Source organism: Staurois parvus, unplaced genomic scaffold (assembly GCF_062004578.1).
Source record: "Staurois parvus isolate SC_StPar_1 unplaced genomic scaffold, SC_StPar_1.0 ptg000080l, whole genome shotgun sequence".
NCBI classification, from domain to species: Eukaryota; Metazoa; Chordata; class Amphibia; order Anura; family Ranidae; genus Staurois; species Staurois parvus.
Window position 1 is genome coordinate 8,352,172 of NW_028317876.1, and position 15,598 is coordinate 8,367,769.

The following is a 15,598-nucleotide window of genomic DNA, read 5'->3' on the forward strand; positions in this document are numbered from 1 at the left end:
CAGGGGGAGGATGGCCAAACTGCATGCTGGGAACTGGGAGCACATGGGCTCAGTGTGCTTTCCAGAGTTGATTGCACCATGCCAGGGTCGAGGCAGGCTTGACTCCCCTGGCTCCTGCTGCCAAGAGGCCTCAGGTGGGCGACTGAGGGCCTGAAATTGGAACTGATGAGTGGCCCTGGTTCTCCTAAAAGACTGCTAAAGGGTTTCGTCTGTTATCACTGAGAGAGGCTGCCGGTTGTTCTACAAGAGCCTGTGAGTACAAATGTTGTGGGATCTCAGGGACCTGGTACTGGTAATCCCCCTCTGCTGTCCTCTAGTTGGCTAAGGCTGAAGCTAAAGGGATCACTGGCTAGTGAACTGAAGAGCTCTATCTACCTGCTACATACTGCAAGAGACTTTGCTCAAGCGTTTTTCCTACTACACTGCCATAGGTGAAGTTTGCCATCTGCTTCCAGCAAGGGACTTCACCTAAGGCTCCATCTAAAAACAGCTAGTGTACTCAAGTTATGAATAGTTTTGTTTCAGAGTATCCTACTGCAAATCCCTACCCTATCCAAGTTTCTCTAAAATATAACCACAAAACAACACCCCTAGACTGGTCTTTGACTCCAAGCCAAAAGTGTATTCCCCTGGCTGTGGGAAAATACCTTGTGCCTGTCTGTCAGCATAGTAGTGGGGAATACTCGGGTAATGCGCAACCTACGGGGGGTAGTGCTACATTTATGATGTTTTTGTTTCATTTATAGGTCAAAAAACGACTGAAAAATGAGCCAAATATCTGTTGCATGGCTATCACTGACACAGCTGACAGAATTGTTTTTGGAGTTACCTCAGGAAACAAGTAAGGGATTCATAATAACTCTACTGTAGACCTAAGTGTATTTAAAGGCTTCGTTCACTGAAGATCAAATCATTAGACCAATAACCATAGCAGTAAGACAGAATGGAGCTTGTGTATCACAAATGTCATTAAAGGGAAGCCCAAAAAAGTGGAATCTGGTAGTTTGGCATGTTTCCAAACAACGTTCACGTGTATACACACCCAAAAAATGGGCATTAAAGCAGAACTAAACCCTCCAATTGTTTTCAGTCAAGGAAGCTGCCATCTTAGCCTTTATTTGATCTCAATTGCCATGGTGCTGCATCAGTTATGACACCAGCCATTGATGGTTTGACAGTCTGGTTGAGAGCACAACAATTGTGAGTTACATTCCTGGCATGTGCTGGGAATGTAACTTTTTTCAAACTGTTAAATTGATGGGTGTAGTTCCGCTTTCAGAATAATTTATTTGTATGCAACAAAATCAGTGCAAAATATTGAGGAAAGATCACACAGTTGGAAAGGTTTGTTAAGGCTCCTTCACACCATGGTACAGAGATGTCAGTTTTTCTGCATACATTCTGCAGGGTACAACAAAATCAGTTGTTCTCCATGTGCCCTGTTCACACCACAACACTGGTATCACGTGCTTTATTTTTCTGCGCAGGAATCTGCAACGTGTATAAAACTCATTGGAGCACATGAAATGTATATTTGCTTTGGAAGAATAAATCTCCTCTAATGTTGGGTGTCCTACATGTGTGGATGTTGTTGCATTATATAAAACTATTAGAATAGTTTTTACATTTTAGAATGGAGTGTCCTTTTAAAATTTTGGACAGTCTTGCAGCAGCCCATTCTAAAATGGGGTGCCTCAAGACTGTCCATAATTGTAAAGAGTGCCTCAGGACCAGGGGCGGACTGACCATTTGGAAACTCAGGCACTGCCCGGGGTCAGTAGGGGGCCCCATGACATGCCCCTGGTACCTTTTTCATAGGCTTTTTTGAGTTTGGGCAAGGACACAGGGGCCCCATGATCCCCTGTTGCCCAGGGGCCCCATGAGTTGTCAGTCCGCCCCTGCTCAGGACTGTCCATAATTTTAAAGAGTGCCTTAACTGAAAAAAGGTTGAGAAACATTGATCTAAAGTCTTTACTCACAGTGATCTGTACGTCAATTTCCATCAGTTTTCATGTACGTGTGGTGTGAACGAGCTCTGAATGAATGTTATTTTAGGGCATACAAATATCTGAATCTGCACCTACAAGCTGAACTGCAGGCTAACAGCTAGATATATGTATAGGAGTTGCTTTATTTGTCAAATTATTGCTATTTCCATCTATTCTGTCCTGAGATAATGCAGCTCTGCCACACAGATCTGTTTAGCAGGGCCTGAGGACCTGAATTTTCTCTGCTGTGGTTAAGTAATGCTTACAGTTCAGGTCTGCCCTCCAGACTGTGATTTGACCATGACTGGAGAAGCAGCACACTGAGGAGCTCATTTCTGTCACTATTGATGGTATATAGGTTCATGTGAAATTCTACTACACTATACTCTCTCCTCCTATCAGCATGTCCCTTGTTAGCACAAGAACACTGCAGCGCAACTGTTTGTCAATATGCATGCTCTCAGGAAGAAGAGATAGGAGGTGGAACAGAACAGACTACATTATGCACACTCCCAGTGACCTGCAAGCTGTTCTCTGGGAACTGCTCTGATTTTAGCAGAGCTGCAGTATTTGTTGGGTAAAAAAATAGCTGTGTGAAAAACCTCAGATGGAACTCAGTAGGATATTCCTCTTTTCCTACTGTTTTGTACTCCTTACGGTTTTACTATTTCTTAGGGTTTACTATGTATTAGGATTGTTGGACCTGGGTGTGAACAACCCCACCTCACAATACAAATCCTAAAGTAGACCTTACCAATTGTACACTTTACTAGTTGGATTAATTACTTTTTTTCAACCAGACTAACTATGTAACATACCAACTATATACCATACACCTTAAGGGTTCCAGGCTACCTAGGGATATTCTTGTGGATTATTATCTAAAGCAGCCTTTCTCAACCAGGATGCCCAGGCACCCTGGGGTGCATTGAGGATTCTTCAGGGGTGTCTTGGCAAAATGTCTAAAAATTGCCCAAAACTTGTATACAAGCCAGCAGGTGGAACAAGCCTGCCTTTTAGTTACACAAAGCCACAGGTTTTCATTGTGCACCATTATGACCTTCTAGCTACCGGCATCCTGACAACCAATGACATCATCAGTTGATAAGGAGGATGTCAGCTGCCTGCACAGCATCCTAGTTTGACCCTCCCCTGCCCTTCTCCATCAGTGCTGGGGTCACATTATCTCAGTGATGAAGAAAAACTGAGGGAGAAGAGAAACAATGGAATATTACTCAGTACCAGTATGCAAAAGTATATTTGCTTTGGAAGAATAAATCTCCTCTAATGTTGGGTGTCCTACATGTGTGGATGTTCCTGCAATATATAAATCTATTAGAATAGTTTTTCACATTTTAGAATGGGGTGCCTCAAGACTGTCCATAATTTTAAAGGATGCCTTGGCTGAAAAAAGGTTGAGAAACATTGATCTAAAGTCTATACTCACAATATATATTATGCAAAGAGTGGGTTTGGGCCAGTAGCTGGTCCCTTAAAGTGACACTAAACAATTTCCTTATTTTTCAAAAATAATCCATACACAACTACTTTAATGGTCCTGTAATCTATTTTTCATTAAATTGTTTCCTATTTTGTTTTTCTGTCAACCCTCTGTCTGAAACAAGTAGTGCACGGCAGTTGTGGCCATGTACACTACTCAATGCACACTACACATTCCATAGTCCATACTTCATCTAGGGAGTGAGAAATAGACATACATACAGTGGGACCATGGAGAATGAATGTAACCACCCTATAACGGGAAGGCAGAACAAAAAAATTTGGAGAGGGCTGAGAGCAATAGAAGGTGCTCTTTTGATTGGAATATATATTTTTTAAACCAGAGCTTAGTCTGACATACGTATTATTGTATATATCTTGTATGAGTCTGTCTTTTTATTGTAAAATGAAGAACTCTCAATAAAAATGAAAAACAAAATGCAATTTTACAAACATATACAGTATGTCATTTTATCACACATTCTTGAATTATGTCAGATTGAACTGATGTGTTTTTTGCCAATTTAGAATAAAGGTCTGGGATCCTTTCACGCACAAACACAAGATCATTCCTGGATATGAAAATCTTAACCTCACAGTTGACAGCAGAATACAAGTTATAGAAGGAGGGTCCAAGGCGGTTTTACTATCTGGTATGTATCTTTAGCATTTCCAGCATAGTGCCAGACATACTTGTGGCTTCTGGCAGCAACTTTTCTATTTCCCAGTCATGTTTTCCTGCTTTCTGAATCAGCTCACTGCTAATTGTGCAGATGCGATGGTGCAGATTGATTGTCCATTGTGCAGACTGCAGGTGAATTGGTGACACAGAAAGCTGAATCATTAAATTAGAAAAGACATGTGACCTGGCTGTGCAGTGTGGCAGAGTAGTTACAAATTGCAGGACTGGCTGCACAGAACCACCCTTTGGGTGATAAAACAGTAAACATCCATGTATTTAAACTGCATATTTCTGTTTGCCTGGAGTTTCACTATTCATTCTTGAAGTCTGTGCTCTGCCCAATGGACCAACAGTCAGACAAAGTAGGTGGGTGTCAGAGCTCAGCCTTCAGGAACACAAGCCACTGATAGCATAATAGAGCTCTGAGGGATTTGAGGTTCCCAGCATTCTCTGCACCCTGCGTGAAACAAAATGAAGGCACCTGTATTCTTCTGCCAATTTATGATTTTAAAGTATTGACATATTAATTTGATATAAGAACTGACTGCTACCATACTAATATCTTGATTGTAACACGTAAAGGTGCACATATATACTGACTCTGAAGTCAATTTGTTGTGGGAAAAAAAAAAGCATAATGATCCAAAAATGTCCAGCGAGGAGGATTCTTCTTTGGCTTTGTGGAGACCATGGTCTACAAAGGCCATCTTTGCTTCCCAAAAAACTATCAAAATATTGTTTAGTTTTGCTGAAATTGCTCTGAAAATCACAAAAAATGTTAACAAGTATGGATTTCCTTACTTGTATACGTGTGAGTGTATGTGTGTGAGTTTATATATCGCTAGATATATGGGTATATTTATCATTTTTGCCACATAAGATTCACACAGCTGTCACCCAGAATTCATACATTTTCAAATTTAACCCAATTAGGTTACATTTCTGAATTCGGTTAAACAACAGGAGCACCCTCAATGGCTTCTGGCTCCCCTGGCTTGTTTTAGGTTCTGATTTTCAGCTGTTTTAATTAGCTGAGCTAAGATGATGTCACTCCCACACATGCGTAGGGGTTCATTCATCTTGATAGATGCTGGAATTGTACACTGTACATGCACATCTCAGGGTACAGTGCAGACAGGCAGGTAAAGCAAACTTTAATGCAGAAGAGACATCAATCTTCTCTGCTTTAAAAAACCTACTTGTTCAAAAATTATATTTTTAGATTATAGCTCCACTTTAAGTGTGTTGTGTTGATACTTGTTAGTACTCTCAAGAGAAACCTTGACTAAAATATTATGAAGCTTGGGACTTCTGAAAATACTAGGCCCTGGTTGCCATGCTGATCCAGTGGGTTCAGTTTTTTATCACTGTCCCAGAGGTATGAAGATTGGGTGTTTGAAAGTCACTTTAAAGCAGTAGTAACTCTAAAAAAATATATAAAATTACCCTTGCAAGGTAATTATTATTATTCAGGATTTATATACCGCGAACAGTTTGCTCAGCGCTTTACAATATAACGGGAGACGATACAGCAACAATACAGTTCAATACAAGAGGATTAGGAGGGTCCTGCTCCTTGGAGCTTACAATCTAAGAGGGAGGGGCCAGTGGTACAAAAGGTAGTAACTGTGGGGGATGGACTGGTAGGAGGAGTAGAAGATTCCATTATTAGCTGAGGACAGGATAGGCTTCTCTGAAGAGATAAGTTTTCAGAGATCACCTAAAAGTGAGCAGAGTAGGTGATAGTCTGATAAATTGGGGTAGAGAGTTCCAGAGGATGAGGGAGGCTCTGGTAAAGTCCTGGAAACGAGCATGGGAGGAGGAGACAAGAGAGCAGGAGGTTGTGCGAGGAGCGGAGAATACGGTATGGGTGATATTTGGAGACAAGATTGGTGATGTAATTTGGGGCAGAGTTATAAATGGCTTTATATGTTATTGTTAATGTTTTGAATTTTATCCGTTGGGCAATGGGAAGCCAGTGGAGGGATTGGCAGAGAGGGGTGGCAGATACAGAACGGTTAGTAAGGTGGATGAGTCTGGCAGCAGCATTCATGATAGACTGAAGAGGGGATAGCCTGTGATGAGGTAGGCCAATGAGGAGGGAGTTACAATAGTCAAGGCGAGAGATAACAAGGGAGTGAATAAGTTGCTTAGTAGTTTCTGAGGTTAAGAACGGCCGTATCTTGGAGATGTTGCGGAGGTGTGGTCATAATGAGCTAGTATGTATCGCATTCTAGCATATTATGAAAGACTTAGCTGAGAACGAAGCCCTCCAGTGGCACGCTGTCACTGCTGCAGAGGCTTCCATCTTCACCTGGTCTTCCTTCTGGCCGAAGCCACAATGACGTCACTCCTGCGGCACACAGTTCTGAAGGAATGGCATGGATATACTGTTCCCTCAGAGGGCATGCACCGGCTGCCGCTCACTAGAATATCTCCTAAACAGTGGATGTTTAGGAGATAATTATTTACCTACAGGTAAGCTTTATTATATGTGGGTAAAAGTATAATAAATGAGTTTACTATCACTTTAGTCTGCATGCTCATTCTGGGTCAATGTATAAAGCTAGAGATAGCCAGACTAGTGATTTCAGGCCGAGCTCCGCAGTGGCAGCTCCTCTATCTCAATACAGATTTTCATTAAAATACAGATGATTAAATTCACTAAAATTTGATATATTAGTAAACAGAGAATGTAATAATCAAACGGTTGTAGCCCATTTGACCTATTTTGTCTCTTTCTATAGGCGACGTCAGTTTGTGGAACCTGGTCATTGGCACGGTAGTCTCTGTGTTTACCCCTGACAGTAAAATCTGCTGCCTGTCCTTAGCCGCTGATAGAAAGACAATACTTGTCGGGATGAGTGATACTCCGTCCCTTATCACCCTGAAGGTTGCATCAAAGGAGAAAGACAATATTATTACTAAAGGCGAGGGTCTGTTTGGCGAGGACTCTACAAGCAGCGAAGATGAGCCTGATGACAAGGATCAACCTGTAAAGATTTAGAAATTGAATACAGATATATTTTCTACTGAAAAAAAAAACACAATCTTTATGAGAGCTGATTTATTGAGCAATCTCAAGAGTTTTTACTACCTTGCAGAGACTTTGAGAGTGCATGATTCTAAAACAGCATTTTAAAGTGATCATTTCTATCTGGATACCATGTTTATGAGCACAGTACCTTTACTTAATATCATGCAATGAGCAATGATGTGCAGTAACCCATAACAACAAACCAGATTTTTTTCCCCTAAGTAAGGATGATCAGACATCATTGTTATTTGCAACATATTAGGTCCTCTTCTCCTGTTATTACTCATTGTATACTTGCAGAAAGAGTGATATGGTCTTTCAGTAGTCTGACTACACTCAACTGACAAACTTTTCACAATCAGGAAATAATTCTACAGGAATATAATGTGCAATAAAGCAGTTATTAACTGGAAGAGTTCATCATTCGAGTGTAGTAAGAAAACTGAAAGATTGTTTTTGATCATTATGAATGTACTTTTGCACATTATTTCTAGTTCTCACTGTATAGAATATAAAAGGAAACAAGCACTTGCTGTTTTCTGGCAGTAGCACAGGGAGGGTTCTTGCACCCATTTATCTTTACACACTCATTGAGCATGCTCCATTGCGCTCCCCCCTCCCTCTTGTAGAACACCTCCTGCTTTCTAGCTGCGGTACTAGAGGGTTCTTCCACATATTCAGATGGCTTAGCAATCACAGATGGTTTCACTAAAAGGAACAAAAAAACCCCACCACTTTCATTCGGCAGGCACAAAATTTGAAGCTGTATCGATGGTCACATGACTGTTGCATGCATACGGTTGACTGATATTTTTGTTATCTCAGTATCAATTACAATAAAATAGTTTGCACAATACTTTGAGCAAGTGTCTACTGACTAAACTTTAACACTTTATATATGGGCTATAAGAAAGGTCTTAAACATGGATAATGTTAGCACAGGTCACATGCATCAGTAACATGCAGCCAGCTACAGTACGATGGAGTCAGGTCATACACAAGTACAGTGGATATAAAAAGTCTACACACCACTGGTAAAATGTCAGGTTTCTGTGATGTAAAAATACTAGACAAAGATAAATTATTTCAGAACTTTTCCCGCCTTTAATGTGACTTATAAACTGTGCAACTCAATTTAAAAACAAACTGAAATCTTTTAGGGGGGGGGAGTAAACATAAAAAAAAGTAAAATAATATGGTTGCATAAGTGCACACCCTCTTATAAATGGGGATGTAGCTGTGTTCAGAATTAAGCAATCACATTCAAAATCATGTTAAATAGGAGTCAATACACACCTGCCATTGTTTAAAATGCCTCTGATTAACCCCAAATAAAGTTCAGCTGTTCTAGTATGTCTTTCCTGACATTTTGTTAGTCGCATCCTACAGCAAAAGTCATGGTACGCAGAGAGCTTCCAAAGCATCAGAGGGATCTCATTGTTAAAAGGTATCAGTCAGGAGTAGGATAAAAAAGAATTTCCAAGGCATTAGATATACCATGGAACACAGTGAAGACAGTCATCATCAGGTGGAGAAAATATGGTGCAACAGTGACATTACCAAGAACTGGACGTCCTTCCAAAATTGATGAAAAAACAAAAAGAAAACTGGTCTGAGAGGCTGCCCTCACAATCTGACAGACTTGGAGTGTTTTTGCATGGAAGAGTGGGCACATATTGCCAAGTCAAGATGTGCCATGCTGATAGACTCTTACCCAAAAAGACTGAGTGCTGAAATAAAATCAAAAGGTGCTTCAACAAAGGATTGGTTTAAGGGTGTGCACACTTATGCAACCATATTATTTTAGTTTTTTATTTTTACTGCCCTCCAACTAAAAGATTTCAGTTTGTTGTTCAACTAAGTTGTACAGTTTATAGGTTACATTAAAGGTGGAAAAAGTTCTGAAATGATTTATCTTTGTCTAATTTTTTTACATCGCAGAAACCTGACATTTTAACAGGGGTGTGTAGACTTTTTATATCCACTGTATATAATGTCATGGAAGAGAAACAATGTAATACTATGGCTGCAGTCAGGGCCATGGATAAGGAGGTACCACCGGTCCTCCTGTACAGGGCCCAGGCCATCAGGGGGAGCCAGGCAGCTGGGTGAATCAAATGTGGACAGGGAGAGTGATCAGCAAGGCAGTGGGGGGAGGGGCAATTATAGGAACAGATCCCCTGTATGTCTCTCACTGCAGCAGCTGAAAGCTGGCTTCTCCTCTGCATCCCGCTGGCTTTCAGCTTCAGTAATTGCCCTCACCCATAACCCATCACCCGCCCTGTCCACCATATGTTTCCCCCTACACTCCCTGTGTGCCCCCATCCCCAAAGTGCTGCCGGCTTCCCTCCTCTCCTTCTCACTGTCAGTTGCAAGCACACAAAAGGGTCCTTCAGGATGGAGAGTGGGGGAAGGGTCCAGTAAATATGTCACATTTACCAGCACCTTCCTTTCCAGAATGAACACAATGAGTGATCGGTACAGGTCACTATGTTCATTCATAACTGAAGCATAGCAAACTGTGCTTATTTGGGGGGGGGGGGCCTGTCAGGTTGGCTTAATGGGGCCCCGTGGTGTGTGCTAACATTTCTATATTGCTGGAGCTTGTATGTTTGTGACCAGAATGGTCATGTTAAATACAGTCATTTGGGTATGTGCAAATATCCTCCATTTTTGTGAAGTCCTCAATGTGCCAAAATACATTCTGTGTAATTCCCCGCGTTTCTAAAATCTAACATCCTTGTTCACAATTGGATGGTTTAGGTAACAATTATGATACTAAGGATGCTTTAGACCGTGGGTGTCAAACTGACGGCCCTCCAGTTGTTGCCAAACTAAAAGTCCCATGAGGCATTGCAAGATTGACAGTTACAAGCATGACTCCCAAAGGCAGAGGCATGATGGGACTTGTAGTTTCACAACAGATGGAGGGCTGCCAGTTTGACACCCCTGCTTTACACTAAAAATGGAATTAAAGTACTGTACTTAACCTTTCCTTCAACGGTCTGACATCCCTCACCAGCGCCATCATCTTAACCGGGATGTTTTTCATTGAGCGGCGAAAGAGGACTTCACTCCTGTCCATGCATAGAAGTTCAGTCTGACCCAGACCCACCACCTGGTATTCAGGGCACAGAGAGTGAAACTGTCAGCATGTATTGTAGTGAATGATTGCGGGGGAAGAGGCACATTTTCATTCTGAAGAAAAAAAACCTGCAACAGCACAAGCTTGCTACAGGTGTAGTAGATGGACTTTGTAGTGAATGAAAGTGTACCTCATCACCTAAAATAATTCCCAACACCACAAGCTGACAGTTTTCACTCTCTATGCCCTGAATAGCTAGCGGCGGGTCCAAGGTCAGACAGCAATATAAGAAATGGGGAGGCAGAGGACTTCACAGCAAAAATGTCTGGCAGCTTAGAAGGTAAAGGAGGGGGGCAGGGCAGGCTCTGTGTGCACTACTTGTCATGCCCCCACTAATGCTGTAATGTCAGGTAGACAGCGGTGTCGGGAGGCAGGGCTAGCTATCCAAAAATTGTTACTCAAAAACCACTGCACAGATTTAAAACAAGGACATGTGCTATGCACACAGAGTCTCTGGGAGATTTAACCACTTGCCCTCCAGAGGATTAACCCCCTTTTCCTGACCAGGATGATACCAGTGATACACGCTGCATTATTTTAACTGACAATTGCACAGTCATGCAACGCTGCACCCACATGAAATTTACATCCTTTTTTCCCCCACAAATAGAGCTTTCTTTCAGTGGTATTTGATCACCTCTGAGTTTTTTATTTTTTGTGCTATAAACAAAAAAAGGCCGACAATTTTGAAAAAAAAAACTATATCTTTGACTTTTTGCTATTAAACATATCCAGTAAAAAAATGTAAAATAAATTTCGGCATAAATTTAGGCCAAAATGTATTCTGAGACATGTCTTTGCTAAACAAAAATCCCAATACGTGTAAATTAATTATTTTACGTGAAAGCTATAGCGTTTACAAATGGCGGTATATATACTGGGATTTTGTTTTTTCACTAGTAATGGTGGCAATCAATGACTTATAGTGGGACTGCAGTGGGCATTCTGACACTGGGGGGAACACACTTGGTGTCACTGACATCCAGTGACACCAATACAGTGATCAATGCTAATAAAAAGCACTAACATTGTACTAATGGCACTGGTCAGGAAGGGGTTAACATGTGGGGTGATCAAAGGGTTAACTGTGTGCTGTTTTACTGTGTGTGCTTTACACTGCAAGCACGATGCTTTGTATGGCTCTGCATACAAAGTAGTGTGCAGGAGCTGACAGCGGAGAGATATGTGTTGTTTATACACAGGTCTCTCCCCCATTGGTGATGCTCGGCGATCGTTGGGTGCCGGCGAGGAATCTCTGGCCGGGACCCAGTGATTGACATCTGAGGCCATGAATGGCATGCCGCCACAGCACACACACACAGCACAGTAGAGCACATGCATCCCCCTACCCGGAGCAGAAAAATCACGTATATATATACGTGATGTTGCGCGCCCATGCAGCAGAATTTCTGCTACATGGTGCGGAAGTGGTTAATGAATAATTGTGCTTTCAAAGTGCATTTATTCTATTTACCCGTGTACCCTGTTCTAAACCATCCCCCTCCATAAATCCTTACTTACCCAAGATCCGATTTGGCCCTCTGGGGTTGTTTACATCCAGAGCTGCATGGCTCCCTCTGGTGGCTACACCTGTGCATTACATTCCCATAGACTTCTAAGCAGCTGTCATCCTGGTTGATAGCGCAGCTAGAAGAGGAAGACTTGTGGATATGGATGTAAACAATCCCCAAAGCCGCAGATCTTAGCAAGCATGGATATGTGGAGGGGAAGCATGGGATAGTTTGGGTCAGGCACAGGGGGAAATGAATAGGTGCACTTTATCTGGAAGTGCACTTGTTCTTTAATAACCTAATTTCTGGTTAGAGTTCTTCTGTAAAGCTCACCATTCTAAGTTAGCCATTCAAGAAATAGGCGCACTTTGTTATTGTTAAATAAGGCCAGTTGTGGTGCAAAAGATCTGATTTAACATTGTAATCCTGTAAGGCCTTACCTTTGAAATACATTTTCCTTTACTGTATATTGTAAGCAGTAGCTAATGTTTTCTTTAGTGTAATATACAGCAACAATAGGGAATGGGGGGCAATTCTCTCAATAGCTGGTTAGATACTTTTAAATTAAACAATTAGTACAATTGGTTGCCATGGACAATATCTCCACTTTAGCTCTACTTTTTAAATATATCACTAAAGCTTTAGTACACTTGCCTTCTAGTTATTTTAGTGTGCCTATTCAGTGGCAGCAGATATTCCACGAGTTTATCCAGCATTTGAAAGGAAAATCAGTGCACTCATACACTTTTGACACTATGGCTGGCCATACCCTATACAATTTTATGTCCAATTTCTGCCCAATTTTCTTTAGATTTACCTTCAACTATGTAGTGCAAGAGCTTGCCTAATTGGATACAATTGAAAGCGTTGTTAGGTTTGACCTCATATTATATGGTTTTTGGTAAATCTAAACCAAAAATCTCAGGAAAATTGTATAATGTATGGCCAGCCTTAGGGGTTGATTTATTAAAACTGGAGAGTGCAAAATCTGGTGCAGCTGCATGGTAGGCAATCAGCTTCTAACTTCAGCTCAATTAAAGTGGAGCTCCACCCAAAAAGGGAAGTTCAGCTTTAACGACTCGATCTACGCTTCCCTTTAGGAATGGGCACCTTTGGAGAACAGGTACCTGATTTTGACAGGTACCCGCTTCCACTTCCGCTCCGAATGTCTAGGCGATCGCATCCCAGAAGATTGCGGGAGTATTCGCCTTGCTCCGCGCTATTTGTGCATGCGCAGTGGGTACTCGGCTGTGAAGCCCCAAGCTGTCACAGCTGAGTGCCCACAATTAAGATGCCGGCTCCAGGGACAGAGAACAACCAGCAAACCTGGCTGTGATCAGCACACTGCTGGATCAAGGGACAGATGAGTGGCTGGTTTTTAACCATTTGCCCTCCAGAGGATTTACCCTCTTTAATGACCAAGCCTCTTTTTGATACTCGACGCTGCACTAATTCAACTGATAATTGCGCAGTCATGCAATGCTGTACCAAAACAAAATTTACGCCCTTTTTTTCACACAATTAGAGCTTTCTTTCGGTGGTATTTGATCACCTGTACACTTTTTATTTTTCACGCTATAAACAAAAAGACCGAAAATTTTGAAGAAAAAACCAGAGTTAGACTTACCGGTAACTCCTTTTCTACGAGTCTTCCAGGACAGCCATCTGAGACCTTGGGCTCCTCCCTCCGGGTCAGGAAACACACCATCCCCCATGCCTTTAAAAGGCGGGCCTCCGGGCCTCACATCCAGTTATTAAAAGAGAACTAGCGGAAGCCACTGAAAGACACAAATATAGGTAAATACAATTTTCATGCAGTCAACCTTAACTCTCTCGGTTGTACATTAGAAGGGTGGGAATTACCGGCTGTCCTGGAAGACTCGTAGAAAAGGAGTTACCGGTAAGTCTAACTCTGGTTTTCTCCCTACGTCTTCCAGGACAGCCATCTGAGACGATAAACGAGAACTTACCCCCTTAGGGTGGGTCCACCGCCTGGAGGACCTTGCGTCCGAACGCCTGTTCCTTATCTGACAGGATATCCAAGCGATAATGCTTCACGAAGGTGGAAAACCTCGACCAAGTGGCTGCCTTACAGATCTCCTCCGGCGAAGCCCCGGCTCTCTCCGCCCAGGACGCTGCCAAGGATCTAGTTGAGTGGGCCTTAACAAAAGGAGGTGGAATCCCCAAAACCTTGTAAGATTCCCCAATAGCCAGCCTAATCCACCTGCCTATCGTGGCTTTAGATGCTGCTAACCCCTTTCTCTGCCCTGAAAACAAAACAAAAAGGGAATCAGATTTCCTAAATTCCCTGGACCTGTCTAAATAAATTACAAGACTCCTCTTTACATCCAGCAAACCTAGGCTGTCTTCCTCTTTACCTTCAGAGGAAGAACAAAAGGTCGGCAGAACAATATCCTGCGACCTGTGAAAAGAAGAGGATACTTTAGGAAGGAATCCCGGATCAGTCCTAAGCACCACCCTGTCCTTAAGAATGGTCAAGTAAGGCTCCCTAATTGAGAGCGCCTGAAGCTCACTCACCCTACGGGCCGATGTGATTGCTACCAAAAAAACTACCTTTAAGGTCAAAAACTTGAAAGCTGACTCCTCTAAAGGCTCAAAAGGTTCTCGAACCAAAGCCCTTAGGACCAGAGACAGATCCCAACTCGGACAACCTCCCACCTTAGCAGGCCTAGCCCTGGAGAGGGATCTAAAAAAATCAATTACAAAGGGATTTTGTTGCAAAGAGCACTGCAAAAAAATACTCAAAGCAGAAGCCTGTACTTTCAAGGTGCTGATCGAGAGTCCTCTACCTGCCCCCTCCTGAAAAAAATCCAAAACCATCGGAATGTCCAGGGGCCCTGGTCGGTCCGAACACCACGAGGCAAATCTTTTCCAGACCTTGGAATAAATGGCTCTGGTTACCGGCTTGCGACAGCCCACCAAAGTCTTTATTACATGATCCGAGAACCCCCTGGCTCTGAGGATCTGTTCCTCAAGAACCAGGCCGTCAATCGCAACGTCTTGATTCGCGGATGCAAAAGCGGACCCTGCGCAATCAGATCTGCCCTTTCCGGCAAGGGATATGGGCAAGCTGACGCCAGCCTGTTCAGTAGGGAACCATGGCCTTCTCGGCCAGAAAGGAGCGATCAAGAGTAGATCCGACCTTTCCTCTAAAAATTTTTGCAGGACCGCTGGAATCAGCCTGATTGGAGAGAACGCATAGGCCAGCCCGAAATCCCAGGTGGTCGACAGAGCGTCTATCCCCAAGCTCTGCTCTCGCGAGTTTAGGGTAAAGAACTGGTCGACCTTCCTGTTCTCCCGTGACGCAAAGAGATCCACTTCCGGTTTCCCCCACCTGGACACCAACTCCTGAAACACCTCTTGGTTGAGCGACCAATCGTCGTGGGAGAGTGGCCTTCGGCTCAGGAAATCCGCAAGCGAATTCTGAGAACCTTTTAAGTGTACCGCCGAAATTGAACGCAGGTTCTGTTCTGCCCAGGTCAGAATATTGCCCGCGATCCTCTGCAGCGAAGGACTCCTTGTCCCCCCCTGTTTGTTCACATAAGCTACCGTTGCCATGTTGTCTGAACGAACCTGAACATGAAGGCCCCTCAAGCCTGCCTGAAAAACCTCCAAGGCTTTCCCGACCGCCAACAGCTCCCGCTGATTTGAGGGCTTCAAGGAGTCCTCCTGGGACCACCTCCCCTGGGCCGTTCTCCCTTGTAGATGAGCCCC

General features: G+C 42.9%; 1 protein-coding gene across 1 annotated transcript in view; it reads left to right on the forward strand.

Moving 5' to 3' along the window:
* LOC149469200 (uncharacterized) overlaps positions 1-8,063 on the forward strand; it is a 119,670-nt gene extending 111,607 nt beyond the window's left edge. Inside the window, exons 30-32 of the mRNA XM_089669638.1 lie at positions 747-841; positions 4,017-4,141; positions 6,918-8,063. Of these exons, the coding sequence (XP_089525764.1) occupies positions 747-841; positions 4,017-4,141; positions 6,918-7,177 (480 nt within the window). The 3' untranslated portion in view covers positions 7,178-8,063. The remainder of the gene's footprint in view (positions 1-746; positions 842-4,016; positions 4,142-6,917) is intronic.
* The last annotated feature ends 7,535 nt before the right edge of the window (positions 8,064-15,598 follow it).